Source organism: Colossoma macropomum, unplaced genomic scaffold (assembly GCF_904425465.1).
Source record: "Colossoma macropomum unplaced genomic scaffold, Colossoma_macropomum, whole genome shotgun sequence".
Taxonomy (NCBI): Eukaryota; Metazoa; Chordata; class Actinopteri; order Characiformes; family Serrasalmidae; genus Colossoma; species Colossoma macropomum.
In genome coordinates this window covers 36,794,594-36,813,919 of record NW_023494792.1, presented here as the reverse complement: position 1 = coordinate 36,813,919, position 19,326 = coordinate 36,794,594, and the positions used below count along the sequence as shown (strand labels likewise).

Below are 19,326 nucleotides of genomic sequence, written 5' to 3'. Positions count from 1 at the left end.
GCACTGAATTTCAGACTGCAAACAAGACTAAATATCTTTTTTGTATTTTTTGTCATTTGATAATGAAGAGAGAAGCTGGTAAATGCAGTCTGAGCAGAAAGTGAACCACCATTTGTACATTCAAATCTAATATTTGAAAACAACAGATCTCTACAAAATGACAAATCTAAATCATAACATTTCCATTCGTATCAACTCAAAAGCCACTTTAGATGTCTTGCAAATTTCATCATACCAAAAAGCGCAAGAAACCATAAGCCTCTATAAGCCTTGTGTACAGTGGTATTGCATCACACAGCCGTAAATAACAACTCATTAGAGCTCTGCTCCACCTGCTGTGACCCCACAAGGCACTCACCATGGTGACGATATGACTGGCTGATAGAGGTGTGTTCTCCACATGAACCTCATGGTCGGTCCTGGCTAGGAAGCTGACACCTGAGCGATCATGTGGTACCTGCCGGAAACGTGACTCGAGGAGTGCGGAGGGCATTAGCTTGGCTATATGGGCACGAGACTGGGCACGAAGAGATGCACTGTTAAATTTCAGTGCATGCTCCCGGCCCTGAGAGTCCACGTGTCGATACACAGGAGCGACTGGCACCATATGGCCATACTGCCGTGACCGATACCTCTCAGCATCCCCTGAGAAGCCTCCTGAAAGAAAGACAGAATGCAATACTTAGCATGGAAACTCTTTAGGGTCCAAAAAAAAAGCAAAAAAAAATAAATAAGTATATGGTTAATAACCTCAAGCATTTTAATTAAGCCATAGGAATTTTATTTTTGATAATCCATTGATTTTGAGTGGAGGGCTTAATTTTATTTTAGTAATCTTTTATCTTATATCAGAACAGATAACTGTCTAGACTAGGCAGACTACTGTTTAGCTCCTACAGTTCTACGAGAAATTATTCATCTCCCACTTGACTTTCTATAATTTTGGGTAGCGCATTCTGCGTTGCTCGGGTTTATAGGCCTACATCATCTAGATGACACAGCTGGAACAGGACAGAACATCAGCTGCTATGAGCCCTTTGTAGTGGCCCCAAAGAGTATTTGGACATTTATTAATCATCCATTAATCAATTTTAATAAGCTTCTTTAGGTTTCTTAAAAATAAACAAAATAACATTTGTTTCTGAGAAAAACACTTTTAGCAGGACAACAAACTGACTGCAGATTCGTTTTGTGGAGATCATTCTAACCAGACTGCACTAACGGTACTGTAAAGCACAGAGGTGGAAATGTCAAAGTCTTGAAAATCCGGGGCTGTTTTTCTTACAGTGGTGTCGGTGAGCTCATGTCCACTTACGGGATCGTGAACTTTAAAAATCGTACAAATAAACTGGTAAACGATAACGATCGAAAATACACCAGCCGACTTCTGAAAGAAGAAGATTTTGGCGACAGTGAGTCTCGGAATGGTTTCAGATAAATGGCACTTGGTACGACATTTTGTTAAAAACTGCTAACAAAATGAACTTCGGCCATTTTTTAAGCACAAATGCCTAAATACATCACAACACATACTGTACAAGTGTTTCCCAATTGTAGTCCTGTAGTCCACTTGCACCTAAAATTGCTGTGTTTTTCTTTTCTCCATTCCATTCAACCTCACTGAGCTTGAGAAAGACTTGAGCAAACGCTTTGGGAAAACACAAAACTGCGCAATTCCGGAGCGGGACTAATACGGTTGGTAAATCATGAAAACACAAACACGTCATGACGTTCAGGGTCTCAGCGAAACTGGCCTACGAGACTGGCTTGTCAGTCCAAAGGCAAATGCGTTGGGTTGACAAGAAAACATGGCCAGAAATACAAAAACGTAGTAAATACGGTTATTCTACAGTGTGAGCACCTCTTCGTTAAGACAACAGCTCTCACGTTTTCTCCCCGGCGACCGAGCCATTTCCGGTCGAGGACTTGAGGCAGCCAATCACGTGCGACTAGGGGTCGGAAACTGAAGGCGCCATACGGATGGATATGAAATAAGCAGGGTACCTCCTTCCAGTAAACCTAATACAATGCAAATGTGTTTATACTGCAATCACATGTTCCCGTGTTTACATATGCATGTATATATATATATATATATATATATATGTGTATATATATATATATATATAGAGAGAGAGAGAGAGAGAGAGAGAGAGAGAGAGAGAGAGATTCATTTTAGGTGACGATGACTGGCTGCACTGGTACTTAAAACACAGATTAACAATGACAAACGTTACCCGTTATGGTGCAAAATACTACAATGTCTAATTCTAATTTACGGATAGGTTTTCCTCTCCAGCGTCTCCCAGTGAATTACTAAACTGGGTAGGAGTCACCTGCCTGCACAGATGAACCGTCGACGGATTGAAACCGTCTGAATAAAAACAACACATAAAAGATACCATAAATGAATGAAGAGTAAAACAGAGCTCATGCACCCACCTGCAGTGTGCACTCTAAGCAGGAAAGAAAGGAGGACGCAGATGCCGTTTTGTCCATTCATGTCCTCGTGCACTCACCACACCATCGAAACGAGCGTTTGGCAGTCTACGCTGAGGATGTACTGAGACACGCCTTTTTTATCGCGCTTGACCTCAGCAACGGGAAAATGCACGCTTCTATTCAGGCTTCTACACCGCTTATAATGTTGACTGAAACCTGAAATCCACAACCGATGTGGCGGAGGGTCTCGCGTCCACGCCGCTGTATCACAGATACGGTCATGTACAGTCAAGGGAGGATGGCGAGCATCAGCTGCACGCGCAGCTCAGACTTGCTGTGTGTGTGTATGGCTTTGTATTTAGCTCTTTGTGGGACCAATGCCCCCATGCTGATGGTAAACATTAAAGAGCCTACATTTTTCTTGTATTTTTTCATCGAGGTCCTCTTATGACCTTCATGTGATTCTATGTGCCAAAACAGTCGTAATTCATTTTTTACATAATCACTTGCCAGCCTCTCTTTATCCCTTTAGAATGAAACAGGCTGTGTGAGTTACTGTGCCTTTAAGACTGATCATGCAAATTGCCAACTGATCATTGTCGATTCACCATTAATGTATTTGGATATCTTTTTTTCAAAGCAGTCGAGGTTAACTGAGTAATTGCAACAGCCCTGCAATTGTAAATGAACAGGTGAGACAATGACAGCCCTCTCCAAATACAATGGATGAGTATGAAGAAAGAGAACCTTTTCAATCCAATATGCTGTCTTGTTTGTAAAGCACTGTGGATGGGGTCTTCGCTAAGACCTCAGCTTCTGAAACTGGTCCACTTAGGTGTGTTAGTGCTGTAACTAAAGATAGCCGTATTATAACGGCTCGAGAAGTGTATAGAAACAATCTAGAACAATCTTGCATGCCCTATTCTCTCTCTCTCTCTCTCTCTCTCTCTCTCTCTCTCTCTCTCTCTGTCTCTCTCTTTCACCAATGGGGGATACTGTTAGCAAAGCAGCATAGTAGATCTATGTCTCAACTACAGTAATATGGTTAGAATAATGGTCTCCTATGAGAAAACTGCATGGGAGATTGGTGTAATACCATCCAGGCTAAAGGTGTTATTTTACTTCAAAGTTCATGTAGGTGAAAAAGGTATGATTTTTCTGTAGGAATTTGGGCAGTTTTACATCTCCGCAATTTAATTGGTTGCCTTCTCCGTCCTTGACAGGGTCCGCGAAGCATCACATGTCCACCCCGTCACCAAAATAGGATTTTTATTATTTTTTTTCATTATTCACATAAACGTTATTTACAGAAAAGACAATATACTATGATCTGTGTCAAATTAGTGTGACCATTTGGCATCAATCTTGTGGAATAACTAATACACATTTTGCTGGGATGTCAAGAAGTGAAACATATCTGTCCCACATTTTTCACTGTATTTGTAATTTCTGATGCATAACACTGACCATGCAGTCCAAACCACGCTGCCATAGTATTGGTTCAGACTGTTTGTTTCTTTGGGGTGAACATGACTGAAGAGTGGTTTTAGAATTTCAAAAATTTCGGTACTTGATGGCCATGCTTTCTCGTCTCTTGAAAGAAGCTTAGTTGTAATGCCATAGCACTGATTACTGAAGTAAAAGTTAGATAAATGAAACCAGCACCAGGTTCACAATTATTCCGTGTTTGATATAAATATATTTGTACATAGCAGAGAGGATTTTAGTGTTGTACCCTAGGAGTTTTCTTTTCTCCCGTCTGTGTCTGTATGTTGTGTATATTTTGTGTATATTTAGTATATTTCAGTTTTAGTATTTTCTTGTATTTTTATTTTTACTTTGTTTACTTTCTGTAGAGTGATTAGCTGAGCCTCACCACAAGCATTTCAATGCATGAATGTCCTGACATGTTGTGCAAATGACAAATAAACTTGAAACTTGAACTTGAAATCCATGTGGAAATTGTTGGAGATTCTTCACCTAGCAAGCTGGAAGCCTTGTTTTAACATCAATTGGATGTGACAGCTACCAGATGTGCATCTACAAATTATGAAGCCAGGAAGATAAATTCCTGGAAGAATATTTTAATTTAGAAATGTAACCTGCTGGTGGACATACCCCTCAGCACATTAGGGATGGGTGCTGATGTTCAGTTTATATTAAACTACTGCTTGTAAGATACGCACTGTAGTAGACAGTGAACTTTTACTAACATGTATAGTTAAATTTAAAAAGATATAAAGTTCAATTTGCTGTATACCCTAACTGTACAGTGCCATTGTTTAGTCTACCATTGTGTCAGAAATCAAAGTCACACACTGTGAAAGAAAAACAGAATGTCCACCTTCATACTTTCTATTCAGTAGGCCATCAAGGTCATTATGCCTAACATAAGGTTTATGAGCATTAAGCCTGCTGCCTCCATTAAGGTGTGTGGAGGAGAGTTTATTTATGCAATGCTGAGCAAAGTAGACAACTTTTCTAAATCTTTCAAATTTTTAAAGGAGGGCAAAAAAATGGACTGATTATCTTAATAATAATAAGCATTAATAATAACCTTTTTTTATAGCACTTTTCATACATTTAAAGTGCTTGTGAGCTTAAAAATAAGAAAGATAGAAAACTAACAAGAAATAGAAACATGAAGTAGTAAAATCTACAAACAGTAAGATGTAAGTGATAAAAAAAGAAAATTATAACAAAAGTAATAATTTCTATAAGAACACCAATTACTTTTCTTTTCTAAAAACTTTTCTAAAACTTCCTGAAGAAAATGTAGAGTGATTGTGCAGCTGACGCAGTTCTCAGATGGTTGCTAGGGTGTTTATACAGTCTTTTAGGTGGTTGCTAAGGTGTTGCTAACCATTTGTTAAGGTATCCCAGGCGATTGCTAAGGTCTAGATCTTAGAGGCATAATGGCCTTGATGGGTAATTGAAAGGAAAGTATGGAGATGGGCATCCTGTTTTTCATTCAGCTAAGCGGTTGCTATGGTAAAGTGTAAAAAACAAAATGCTTCACCGTTTGCTTTAAATTTCATAAGTGGAATATGAAGAATGCTAGCACTGAATGATCTTAAGAAAGGGCACAACAAGGGGATGGAAGATCAATTCCAAGGGCCTTCACACATTGTCCCTTTCTTTTTTTGCATATGACTTTTACGCCACTCTCTCGTCTCTTCTTCTGTCGTTTGGCTTGGATGAAGTACAAATTAAAACCAGAATCAGTCCATTATTCATTGACTGAATTTCATGGTCTTCACCTGGATGACTGTAGAGATTTTAGTGGGCTTTTAATGATATTTCTCTATTATATTAGGCAAAACAGTTCTTTTTGCTTTGACAGCCAATAGGCAGTGCTTTTGAGAAGCATTTTTTTTCTTGTTGTATACAGTAGATTGACAGCAGTTATGTTGCTTATATTCATATTCACAGCTTGAGTAAAAGTTGGAATTGTGAAGCTATAACAAAATAAAGAGTAGGCTTCTGAAACTTTTGGCATAATGTTCTGAAAGGTTCTGACCTTAATGCACAATTTAAAACATAGCTTAGCAGACATTCAGAGATGTCAGAAGGTGTTGTACCCTTTAAAAAAAATTAATAAAAGTTTGTAATAAAGCTGTACAGTAGTAGTTTGTTTGTAATCCTGTTAGTAATGCATTCCAATAGTAAAAGAAAAAACAAAAGTATGGATTGATTTCTTGCCATCTTTTAAGTAGAGGGTCTCAAACTTGCAGCATTCCTTAGATGACAGAAGGCAGTTTTAGAAATGTTATTAATAAGTGGTTTAAAAGTCCACCAAGAATTTTAACTTAAGATGTTGTTTGTAAAGCCAGAGTTCCAAGTCTTTTCTAAAACTTTTTTTTTTTTCTTATTGCTTCATTCTCACTTACAAGCACTTCTGGCTTGTTTTCATTTAGCCCAAAAAATGCTATTCCTCCAGCTAACAATGCTGGACAGACAACTATAGTAGTGATATCATCTGGCGCTACAGATATGTATAGCTGTGTCTCATCTGCAAAACTATGAAAACTGACTCCATCAGGTCTGGAAGGCCAGAACAGTTTAGTAAAAATGCATCAGGAGAACTTTCACCCAGGATAGTTAGCAGAGGGAACATGTCAAGTCAAGTCAAGTCAAATTTATTTATATAGCGCCTTTTACAACAAATGTTGTCACAAAGCAGCTTTACAGAGAATCCGGGTCCACACCCCCAGTGAGCAAGCCTTGGCGACAGTGGCAAGGAAAAACTCGTTCAACAGGAGGAAGAAACCTTGAGAGGAACCAGACTCAAAAGGGGAACCCATCCTCCTCTGGTCGACACTGGATAACAGCACAGAACACAAACTTTGAGATGTGCCACAAACCTTGAGAAGGAGATGTCTCAACATATTTCTCAGCATGGTGACTTGGAATGTCTTTAAAAGATCAATAAAAAGTCCTTCATGCAAATGGCAAATGGCATGGTGTTGTGAATCAAGAAGAGGCCTTTTTTCTTAGTTCATGGTAGCCCTGACGAAGGATAAACACATACACACAGCCAAAAAAATAAACAAACAACAAAAAACCATCAAACAGATGTACGGTGTGGATAAACAATATCAATTACTCAGACACTTTTGTTTTTGTTACTTAATGTAATTCCAGTATATATATCCACTTCAAATTACACACATAATGTCTTTTGACTTTGTATTTAGAAATAGGAACAAAAGGTATGTATTCATAAGCATACACGAAGACTGTGTCGTAAAGCCATTGTAGCCAATTACAGATGTCTACTGCAAAAAAGTATTTAGCTGTTTGCAGAATTGAGTTTCAGTTTTGATCTATTCGTCTTGGCAAACCGTTTTCAAATGCCCTGAAGTTACGAGGCTTCCTTTGTTGGACTTGCCATTTCAAAATCCTTCATAAATTTTAATGAGGTCCAATTCTGAAGATTGGCTAGACCAGGCAAGCACCTTTATCTTTTTTAGTAATTCTTATGTTATTATGTCTTGAGTTATTTTGGCTGTACATTTGGGGTCATTGTCTTGTTGAAATGTCCATCTTCATTCATGTTGATAACATGTAAATGTCCCAGTACTGTTTGCAGAGAAGCAGCCCCATGTCATGATGCACCTACCTCCATACTTCTCTGTGCAACTCTTTTCATGTAACTGCTTGCTTCTCATCTTAATGAACTAATTGTTCTGACAGGGATGTTTAGGATCTTTGCTAGGGCTCTGTTGCTTTTTCCATTCATGTGTTGTTTAATAATGTTGTCCCTGACAACATTAGGAAGCTCCTTCACCTTTACCATGATTGCTACACATTGCAGGAAAACTTCCCAACCAATGGTGATTTTTATAATGACACCAGGTGTAATTTGCACAATAACATTTTTATTTTTGCAACAATAATATGTAAAACTGGATTTCATTTTTAACATTTACATATTTGTGTATTTTAATATAGTGTCTGAACATACTTTCCCTATTAGTATCATTTTAAAGCCTATTCTCATTGATGCTAATGAATACAAACCATTTTGCTTGTATTCAAAAGTACAAATCAAAACGTGTGTAAATTTGAAGTGGATATATGCACTGGACATATATGAAATAACAAAAATACAAGCCCATCTCGTGTGTTAAAAGAGAGAAAACAGATTGTGGGGTTCCCAGGATTGGGACTGGGAACCAAGATTCTTACTGTTTCTCTTCACAGCATCCCTATAGGTGTATGGAGTAACACCCTCCTTCTAGTTGGACCAGACCATGGACAGGGTGGGTCTGTCACATTCTTTAGCACCAGACACTTCTTGGGGTATGTTTGAGGCTCGCCACCCCAAGGCCTTCTTGTCTGCACAGGGGAAACTGCAAAGAAACCAGCCCAAGACCACTACGTACTGTGCTGGAGTGTGAAAAGGACACAGACTAAGCTGAAATAGACAACATGTTCAATGTGACATTTAACACCACTCACTGTAATGAATTCAAGACTGCCATTACCTATTAAATTCATCTGAAATAATGTGCTTTCCTTCTGTGCTGGAACAAATTAATATCCAAATTGGGTGAACGGTATAGAAATTAAAACCATTTTCATACACAGCCCCCCTATTTTTAGAGCTTCAGAAGTAATCAGACAATTGGCTGCTCAGCTGTTCCATGGCCAGGGGCGTCACTAGAGGTTCATGGATAGGGGGCTCTGGGGGCATGGTGCCCCAGGAGAATTTTTTAATGGCCCCAAAATGTCTGTTCATCATAAACATGATTAGCAACAGCCAGAAAATGTATGAAAAATGGCTATTTGGCCATTTGGTCAAATTGGCACAAGTAGATCTGTGTCTTCGTATTCCATATTAAGCACAGAGCTATGACTTAAACACTATATCTATCCACTTAGATAGGCACAGATAAAGAAAAGGTACTGAAGTCTTGCAATGCTACATCTTCTGTTTTAGATATTCTGCAAGGTCCTATACTATTCAAATACACAGATTATAGATCAGTTCAATCTCTGTTGGTGCAATCAGAAAGAGCGTGATTTTGCTCTGTAGGAAACTAGGTAACAGAATTTCCTAATGAAAGCCCAAAGTTATCTAATAAGCAAGTGAATAAAAGACCTGATAGCTAGTTATACTGACCATAATTTGCCTCAAATCCACATTGTAGGTGTGCATATTTACTCTTGTAACTACTTACTGTTTCTCTCTGTGTTCTGGCCTAGTCTCTGTGTTGCTGACTGATGCTACTCTGCAAAGATAAAACCAGAGAACCTCCCATAAAACCTCCCACAGACCTGATATGATTGCCATACAACTTATTAGGTCTGTTATGATTGGCCTAGTCAAGTGTTCCACTTTTCACTCTGGTAGCACAGCAGAGGCAGTGCTGGAATAGAGCAGCAGCACTTCCTTCCCCTTGTCAAGCCCTGCTATCACAATATATTTTGACTGAGAATAAACTACACATGATTTGAACTAGGCCTAAAACTGGCCTAGTAACACCCATGGCTGGGTGTGTGTTATTCCCTCATTCTTTCACTTACAAGTAAGCAGGGAATAAAAGTCTACAGTTGATTTCAAGCATGGCATTTGCATTTGGAATCTGTTACTGTTAACTCTCCAAAATGCAAAGAGGTCCAAGGACCATCACTAACAAGTCATCATTAGACTGAAAAACTCAAAACAAACCTATCAGATAAATAGCAAAAACATAAAGTGTGGCCAAATCAACTATTTGGTACCAGAAGACACACCAAGATTCAAAAACACCAAAAGTCATACAAAGCATACCACCTCATTACATCTGTCAAGCATGGTGGAGGTAGTCTCATGACACAGGCATGAATGGCTGCCAGTGGAATTGACTCCTTTGATGATATGACTGCTGTCAAAAGCAGCAGGATGAATTCTGAAGTGTATATGGTTACTATCTGCTCAGATTCAGCCAAATACTTCAAGACTCCTTGGACGGTGCTTCACAGTGCAGATGGACAATGACCAGAAGCCAAGTCAAAACTGATTGCAAAACTGAAGGTAAAAACACACCAAGAACAAGTTGGAACTGAAGACAGCAGCAGTAAACAAATTTGTAAAACAATATACGGACATATATTTTTTTATATATTTGAAATACATTTCAAATACATTGCAGTCCATGCCAAAATACATTCCAAACACTAACATGCACTTCAGAATAAATTGCCATATTAACCGAATATATTTTCAAATACATTTATTTAAAAATCTATAGATAAATATTGCACATAAAAATGTAGCATACAAAAATTGATGTATGTATTATATTTATTAATGTATGAATATATTTATCAAATACATTTGAAAATGTATGAAAATAGCCAAAATACTGGATTAATGCATTGTTTGAAATACCTTTTGAAATTAATTTGTATTCCAGTATCTTAATTTTAGGTATTAGCAAGTAAACCTTTAACATGGCAAAAGCAAGTGTCGTAGTATTGATAGGTATTGATAAACTGTGAAAATTCATTTCGATGATTCGATATCTTGTTTATCTTAAATACATTTTGTGTGAGCGCTGTCTTACCGCATACGTACACTGGTTAAGTCAGTACATTCATTTAGTTCATGTATATTTAGTTATACCTGTAACTTTCTTAAAACTGCATAAAGTTGAAAAATATAATAAAATTTATCTAACAAGATATTTAACAAATACATGTTTTTATACATTGCAAAAATATATTTGATAAATACACTTGGTGAACTGGTTGTAATTGCTACACTATTCACCCCATTTAGATGTAAATACCCTCAACTTAAATCTGCACTTTGAGCTCATATCCATTATTTAATATCAACTTTAATATGCTTTAATCTGTGGTTGACAACTTTGCTGTCGATCACATGTATTTTTGGACCTGACTGTATTTCCTTTATGTGCTGATACTCAAACAAACTGTACTATTGCCCAGATCTGCCCAGATCTGTATAACAGTGATCTACATCTGACCGGCCTGGGCATGTGCCCCCTCTTTACGTCAACTCAAACTGTTTTGAATATAGCAGGGAATTCCAAGGAGCAAGAAGAAAGCTTGCGGTATTGAAAGTGGTTTGTACACACAGTGCTGGCAAAAGTACAAAACTTCTGTACTTGAGTGAAAGTAGAGAAAGAAAGAGCTAAACAAATTGAATAGGTACGAGTAAAAAAAACTTTTGTCCTATTAACAAGACCTGCATGGCTGCAGAAATAAACAGCTAACACAGTTTTTATTTAGGCGTTAGAAGTCGTCCAGCAAAATAATATAGCATAAACCTAATAACTAACTGTACTTTAACTTTTGACACCTAAGTACTTGTAAAAGGATGTACTTTTGTACTTTAACTCAAGCGTACATGTAGTGTGATGGGGGTGGTTCTCAAAAGAAGCTTAGACAAGTCGAAGTTCGTGGCCATAGCGTGGCTTTATTTAAAACCTGAATCGGCGGAGTACAAAGCAAAGCTGCTCTCTTAACTGGTAGCTCAAGGGTCTTACTGCTCTCTGACTCCAGCTGACTAGCGCACTTAGGCCTACTACCACAGCAGCTCCTGGATTTTTTTTTACTGTGCTGTGGCAGCAGGATAAAGTAGAATATGGGCAAATTCAGTGGCGTTAGAAGTTGTGAAAGTGGTTTAAATTTATTTTGGAAACTTAGTTTTTGCTACCGATAAAAGTTGATTCCTCTTAAATCTTACACAATGTAGTCTACTACTCAACTAGTACGGTGCTATGTCTATTGAGCAACAACAGACATTTTTGAACGTAAGAGATTTCCTATAAATCGTGTGACCATTTTCTCCAACGCTTACTGGAAGGCCCGCCCTAAGTTTGTGAAGTTCAGCCCACTTCCCCGTATTCATTTTCGGAACATAGGAATGTAGTACCATCCCACAATCAGTTGGTTCTCCGTTTCCGTCAGAAGAGCTGCTTTGAAAATGGCGAAAATAAACCCATGTTTTCGGAGGATTTTCGTTTTCTTTAACGTCCTTTTTGCGGTAAGAGTTGACAGTTATAGCATTACGTCGTTGGCTGTGGGAAGCTGGTCGACTGGGACTTTTATGCAAACTTTTAAGTAACTGTTGTGCTACATTGACGTGGCTACTTTACGCTAAATTGAGATACTGTGTATTTAACCATTCTAAAGCTCTGGTTTGTTCTTCAGTAATGTGATTATAATGACCGTTGCTTGATTTGTAGATATTTGGGGCTGTGGTTTTGGGCCTGGGCTTGTTGGTACATCTCCAGCTGGATGAGGTAAGAGCAACGTGAAACGCTGATAATCTAGAAAGTGGATAGAGAATGATCCATATCAGTACCTCAGCATGTAATCTGCAAAAATCTACTGTTAAAAGCAGTACTTCGCCTAGGCTAGATATCTGGTTTGCTGGTGTGTCTTCACAGAATGTGCTGTTTGAGGTGTTTTTTTCTCTTCTTAATAAGCATGAAAGCAAGTTGTCTGCAGTCGTCGTCCTGGTTGTTTTCGGAGCCGTCACCTTCATCCTTGCTGTTCTGGGAGCTTATGGCGCTCAGAAAGAGAACAAGAATGTCCTGATCGCGGTAAGTTAGGAATCTGCGTCACACGGCCAAACGTTCAAGTGCGAAAGTAGAGGAACCTGCTGGATCAGACTGTTAGTACTGTTAGCGCTGTTAATTCTGAAACACAAGTTTTTTTTGTCAGCATTCTGTCGGAAAGAACACAGGATGATTCGTGACGCCACTTTTCTGTCTCGCAGTTTTTCGTCTTCATGTGTGTGGGGACAATTGCTCTTCTGCGCATGGCTATTGTAATGGCGATCTCACGTCCAGAGGTATTGGAGCCACTTCTCTGTATTTAAAGTAATGCTAGTTTCATAGGCACTTTGTAAACACTTAGCCACAGTGGGATTTGAGAGATTTATATGGTGCATAATTCAGTTCTTGAGATGTAAACAAAGTCATTCAGAGTGGTTTGGGGTGGTCAGTTGTAGAGAAACATTTTGACTTCATATATTTGTCTTCATTTTATTTTATTACATAAGTTTTCTTTTGGGTACTATGTTGCCATGAGTGAATTTAAAAAACACTTGCGGCCAAAACCATGTCCCAAAACATTATTAAACACTGTTCTTGGGCATCATGCAGCCTATTTGAAGGGTTTTGTTTTGGAATGCATTTCAAGAATTTTCATATTTTTTGTTTAATTTTTATAATTAATGTACATTGTTGGGATTGTGCTTTACACACACAGGAAATACCAGTGCTATTACATGTCAGCCGTTATTGTTTTTAAAAGTAATGGACATGCAGCATTTCGGAATGAAACTCTGCTTTTGTAAACATTTCATGTAATAGCTTTTTGGGAGGTAAATTTTAAAAGCATTTAAATCGTCTGAGATATGGTTCGTATCACCACAATTGTGAATAATTCTCACGCCGTAAGTTTCTGTACAACAGAGCATCTTGCCGCGCTTAAACCATGCTGAATGATTTTGTTTACATATTAACAATTAGGAAAAAGCACAGTGATGCAATATTGTATGCAAGTATGAGCAAGCATGGTAAGCACTTTGTTTAGCTCTAGATGGAACTGGTTTTGACTGCAGTTCTCGCCTTCTCTTCCTTCCATCCATCCATCCATCCATTTATTTATTTATGTTCATATTAATTCAGGTGACGTCAGTGATGAAGCAAGAACTTAACAAGGCTGTACCTCTGGATGCAGCCAGTGAAGATGTCAAGAACGCTATGGATTATATTCAGAAGCAGGTATATCCAAATCCATTTATGCATCTTACAAGCTCATACGGTGGTACGAATACTGCAGTGTTTTTTCAACCCAAAAAGGTCTATCTACTGTATCTGTTGCATGTGGTTGATTAGCCCAGACAAAAATTTTGATGCATTTCCTTGTACTACAAAACAGAAAATGCTATTACTCAAAATAAACTAATAGGAGCCAATGGGCATTGCTTTTAATGTGTAGTGTATTCCTTTAACTTTTGTTAATGTTGCTGAGGATGATGCAGCTGGATTCTTGGAGTCTTTTCACAGAATTCTATCTGTTTTGACCAGGTCAAGTGTTGCGGACTCTTTAATGGCTACCAGGACTGGGGAAACCAAGTTCCTGAATCATGTGACTGTGGAAGTGATGAGGCCGATCAGTGTCAGAAGATGACCCCCAGAAACACTTACCTGAAGGTGCAGATTAATTCAGATATTCAGAGCTTTACTTCAGGATGAAGACTAAAGTCACCAACAGTGTAACAAATAACAAAAAAGAATGACCACATAGTTTTTGATTAACATACTGAGATAGTTTCATAAGTGTTCAGCAGTTTTCTGCTAATGTGCAAATTGGAAAAAGGAGTGTGTGCATGTGTAAATCCATGCTGCACCACAACACAAACAAACTGTTGGATAGTGTATATTCATGTGGTGTCCTGCAATGTTCATTATGCTTCCTGCAGATATTTGAGGTGAGGAGCAGGATGGTCTACTCACAGGTGAGATGTCTTATCTTTAATATCACTTCATATCTCCTTCAAAAACTCCTTATTAATTTTTTTTTCCCCAAATTCAGCCGTGTGGCTTCATGATGCTGCAATATATCAGTCTGGTGTTTGACGTCACCTTGGGTGTGCTCTTTGGCTTTGCAACTTTGGCTGTAAGTACACTGTTAACTACTTTTTTTGGGTGGAGATGGGTTCCTATTAGGATGAAGCTAGGATACCTCCAGAAAGGGAGGGAGGAAACATTAACTAAAAGAAGAAGAGATGCACAATGATATTGGGAAAAACATCAGCATTGGCATATAAATAGCAGCATTAGACAGATTTTTTTTAATCTGACTGATGTTTCAAACTGATATTTGAGAGAACATAATGTTTAGGCAATGCTGGACTTTGCATTTGAATCCCTCTACAAATCAGTGTTATAGTTCAGGGTAGTGTTGATCCAGCTGGATTCAGTCCCAGTTTTTCCCAAATTCCTATATCCTTAAAAAAGTAAAGGCTATATAATGTTGTGCTTGTTAAGCCATTTCATTTATTTAGTAATACATGGTTTTTGTACAGTAACTCAAACAGAGTAGATTCAAATACTATAAACTAGACACCAGAAATTTTAAGATGTTTTATTGACTAATTAAAGTTTTATTAGATTATAATGTTCTGTAATTGTTTTTGTTAATTCCTTTACATTATCACCACTTTTTAGACGCGAGGCATTCCGGGTATTATTATTATTATTATTATTATTATTATTATTCATTCTTAGTTCTGTACAGCTTTTCCTGTCATTATGGAATCATTTTATAACTCGGTTCGACATTCAGAACACATCTTCATCCCTACAGTAGTAGGAAGTAGTTGAAACCAACAAAGTTGTAGCGAGGCAGCATCTTAATAGAATAATTTTGTGCGCGTACCTTTAGAAAAAATCTATATTATTAAGATCAATGATTCCAAACTGCTGCTGGCGATTTCTCCATTTACAGTTCTTACAGTCTGAGACAGGGTTAAATTTGTGGTAAAAAATCAGGTCAGGTTGTTTTTTTCCGACGTGGGTCATCTTGCATGTGGTTTTACCCCCATGTTGCATTTCCTGGGCTTGTGATGTGAAGTTTCCAAAATGGTTCTCAGACTCAATTGTATTAGGGACTTTACGTGTAGTGCTTCATGAATACTGGTCCTGAAGAAGTCTTCATCTGAATCAAAGCCTTATTTGTCGACACAAAACTGAAGTATTCCACAGGCGTCACCATTTCCACACTGAATTTCACATTGAATTTGTGTGCGTGTGGGCATGTGCGTGTGCGTGTGAGTGTATGTGCATTTTCTGCATCAGCGGGTAGGGAAAATAATATTAAGCAGTATTATCATGTCACCTTCCCCACCTCCCCTGTTTATCCCATATGGTGGGGAAAAAATCTGTGTGTGTGTGTGTGTGTGTGTGTGTGTGTGTGTGTGTGTGTGTGTGTGTGTGTGTGTGAGACATTTTAAATATATGCAGATGTCAATATATTGAAAAATAAACACATGTAAATCGAAGTCATATACAAAAGTTTGGGCACTCTTGGTCATGTTTGGTTGATTAATAAATGAAAAGTACACATTCTCTACAGAAAAGACATTTTAATGCACAATTACTGTTTATTTGCTAAATTTAACATATTGGTGGAAATACATAAAATGTGCCTTATGCAAAAGTAATGATTTATGTATACAACTGTATATGCAGTAGTGTCATTTATGTATGTGTCAAACATACATGGAAATATGTTGCAAAGTTGATAAACATTTAAAAAAATATATGGAAATATTTTCTTTGCATTAAGCAACAAGTTTAGCTACCCCATTACCATGTTTCACTCAAACTGTACAGAAGAAAAGTACGTTATGATTTCAGATTCATATTGACTTTAAAGCAACCATTCTGTAAAAATCACATTTACACAGATTTTACACCACATGTAGTCGGCCAAGACATGTTCAGTGTTTGAAGTTTGCTTCTTTAATTTTGCACTGGAGCTAGTGTAGCACCAGTTACAACTGCATTCTTAGATAATCGCAACCATGTTGAGTTGTTTGTCAGACTTCAAGGGGGCTGCTTTTGTTTGTATGTTTGTTAAATGTTATGCAGCATTTTTGTCTGCTTTTGTTTTAAGGGGAAACCATACATTTGTGTGAATTTATAAACTGTAAAAAAAAAACTATGCAGGCATGGAAACCAGCACTAGTTTTAGTCTAGTAAATCTCTCTCTCTTTCTCTGTTTGTGTGCAGCTTTTGGGAGGAGTGATGTCACTCGCAATGATTATCTGTATCACTGCTATTCCCCGTCCCAAGTGTATCAGCAGTCCGCCAATCTTCTCTGTCAGCCCTCATCCACCAAAGTACTCTGAGCTCATCCAGTCTGCCTAGTAAGAGCACTTTGCTCTCAGAGTCTCATTTGCTTAAACATTTAGCCCAAAGAGCTTTGCTGGCTGCTCATATGGATGATACAGATTTGATAAATTGCACTTATCTCTGACATTAGCGCTTTTTATTTGTTCATTTTTCATTTTCAGCATTTTGTTTGCTCTACTGAAAAGCGTTGTAAGCCAGGCTAATAAATCAACTTGCATTTCTTTGTTCTGAAACATTTTCTTGAAAAGGGGATTTTTTTTTTTAGTTTAAAGCTTTACCTTTATTGAAAACGGATCTCTGAATAGGGTTTTGGGCCAATTTTATATATATATATATATATTTTTTTTTTTCTGCTGTTGTACTGTTTGTAAATGACCTTCTACTCAAGTGCAGTGGCCACCAACCCTGCTTCCTGCCTCCTGAGTTACAAGATAGAATATGAATGTATTTCCTGCAGTGACCTTTTTATATATATATATATATATATTTACTATAAGAGGATGTGACTGTAATAAATAACTTGAGTGTTTCCTACAATAAATCTGACTATAACCATAAGCTTGATGGACTTGTTATTGACTCACTAAGGCTGTTTTTGAATAAAATGCAACAGCTACTGTTTGTGTGTTTAGGTTTTTGTCTGTTGTTATAAATGACTTTCTAGTTTGCATGTGCGCTCACTGAGTTTCCTTCCACCAAGGATAGCCTAGGGTAAAAGCTGACACTTCCTGGTTTCTACACGATCACTAACTGCAGCTTTAAGAGGTCACACATCAATGTGAATTTCTAAAATGCATTTTTGAAAGAATGATCCATTTTGTATGTGTTGCCTATTGTGTTGCATTTGAATTATAAAGTCCCTCATAAGTGTTCCTGAATGCAAATCGACATATTAAAACGAAGTTGACTGGTTGGAAACATTATTTTTCATTCCAGTGTGCTCTTTATTGTGCGCTAGTTCCTTCTCTGGAACCTCTCTCCCCAGGTCAACCTGACCAGCTCATCTTGTACTTGTAAATCAAGCATAATCTTATCATGCTTTTGTGCGACAACAGAATGTCTGGACATAAAACAAATGATGATGTTTCTTGAGGCTTATCCTGAAGATTCTTTGTTCCATTAAAGTGATTTTTTTATCGTAAACCCTAACTCTAAATTCGAAACATTTACTGATTTTTTTTCTGGAGGTGGCGATGGGAACCAATGGTCTCAGTGTCTGAAACACAGATATAGCCATTTTGTATAAAAACTTTCTGTGAGGGAGCTTTTAGAGGCAATAACCTCTGCAGACGTCTGGTTCCTTTCACCACCACTGTGAACAATTCTGAGTCTGTCGGCTTCTCTAGAATGGAACATTTCACATTAAACCACTCGGAATGACTTTTGTATTCATGTTAACAATATAATTATGCAGAAATTTTGAGGTCCTCTGTAGCAGGTGATTTCAACTGGTCCTGGAGTACCCGCTGCCCTTGCACATTTTAGTGTTTCACCTGTTCACCTGCTCAATGTCATATTATCTAGGTGTTACAGCATGTTACTATGTCATGTTTGTCATGTAGGACAGCATACTTCACACTGAATAATTGTGGTCATACAGATGTAATGGGTAACAAGTTTGAAACTTGACACCACAATCGGCAGATTTGTTTTTGTGATGAAATCACATTTACAACTTTGCACCGTTATTCATATCAGAAAACGGTCTCATCACGACATTCTGCATAATTCTGTTGTTAAAATGTAAACAAAGTAATTTGGAGTGGTTTGTGAAATGTTCTGTTGTACAGTTTAATGGACATCACAGAAAGCTGAAGCATGAAATAACATGAAATGGTTATGAATAAGCTGCCTGATTCCTGAGACATTATTTTACAATAGTTTTGAGAATGTTTAGGCCTAAAACCCTTTGTTTAAAAGCCATTCACCACCAATGTTAAGAGCTGTTAAGTTTCTCCACAATGAACTATTTTACATGTTTACATCTCAAACACAGATATGTTGAAATTTTGAAAAAAAAACCCACTGGAATTCCCCCTTGAGATCTGCTAGGATAGCAAGATTTTAGAGCAACATTTTAATAAATCATTATTTTAAATAGAACACTTAAAACGCTATAGAATGTGCGATGTGTGATTTGACTGTCCCTCTACGCATCACTCATGCAAGCACATGAAAAAAATACATTTTGATATGTAAAAAACAGCAGATTAGAAGGACTTGTGTTTTGCAGTTAATCTGATAATCTGCTGGATGCAACACAACCGGTGTAGATTGAAGTATTGATTACAAAAGATTATGTCAGATGGACAAATAAAAAACACTTCAGGAATACATCCAGTATGAACTGGCTGACTTTTCTCATTTTTCGATGCAAATCACCTTACTGACCTGGCCTGTAACTCACTCAAACGCATACAGCAGCTGAACTACATTTTGTGTGGATCACTAAAACAGGATCTCTCAAGCGCATGAAGCACTTTGTTTAGTTATA

At 37.7% G+C, this 19,326-nt stretch overlaps 2 protein-coding genes across 3 annotated transcripts in view; one reads left to right on the top strand and one right to left on the bottom strand.

The window, feature by feature from the left end:
* ptprr (protein tyrosine phosphatase receptor type R) overlaps nt 1-2,723 on the bottom strand; it is a 72,704-nt gene extending 69,981 nt beyond the window's left edge. For both annotated transcript variants that reach the window (XM_036577036.1, XM_036577038.1), the window contains exons 1-2: nt 2,443-2,723; nt 359-657 (exon numbers count right to left, since the gene is read on the bottom strand). In XM_036577036.1, the coding sequence (XP_036432929.1) occupies nt 359-657; nt 2,443-2,503 (360 nt within the window). In that variant the 5' untranslated portion in view covers nt 2,504-2,723. The remainder of the gene's footprint in view (nt 1-358; nt 658-2,442) is intronic.
* A 9,030-nt stretch (nt 2,724-11,753) lies between these two features.
* LOC118812227 (tetraspanin-8-like) lies at nt 11,754-17,390 on the top strand. The gene is made up of 9 exons (XM_036577035.1): nt 11,754-11,944; nt 12,147-12,203; nt 12,390-12,506; nt 12,683-12,757; nt 13,599-13,694; nt 14,001-14,126; nt 14,396-14,431; nt 14,509-14,592; nt 16,710-17,390. The coding sequence occupies exons 1-9, from the start codon at nt 11,885-11,887 to the stop codon at nt 16,845-16,847; spliced, it is 789 nt and encodes a 262-aa protein (XP_036432928.1). The 5' UTR covers nt 11,754-11,884; the 3' UTR covers nt 16,848-17,390.
* The last annotated feature ends 1,936 nt before the right edge of the window (nt 17,391-19,326 follow it).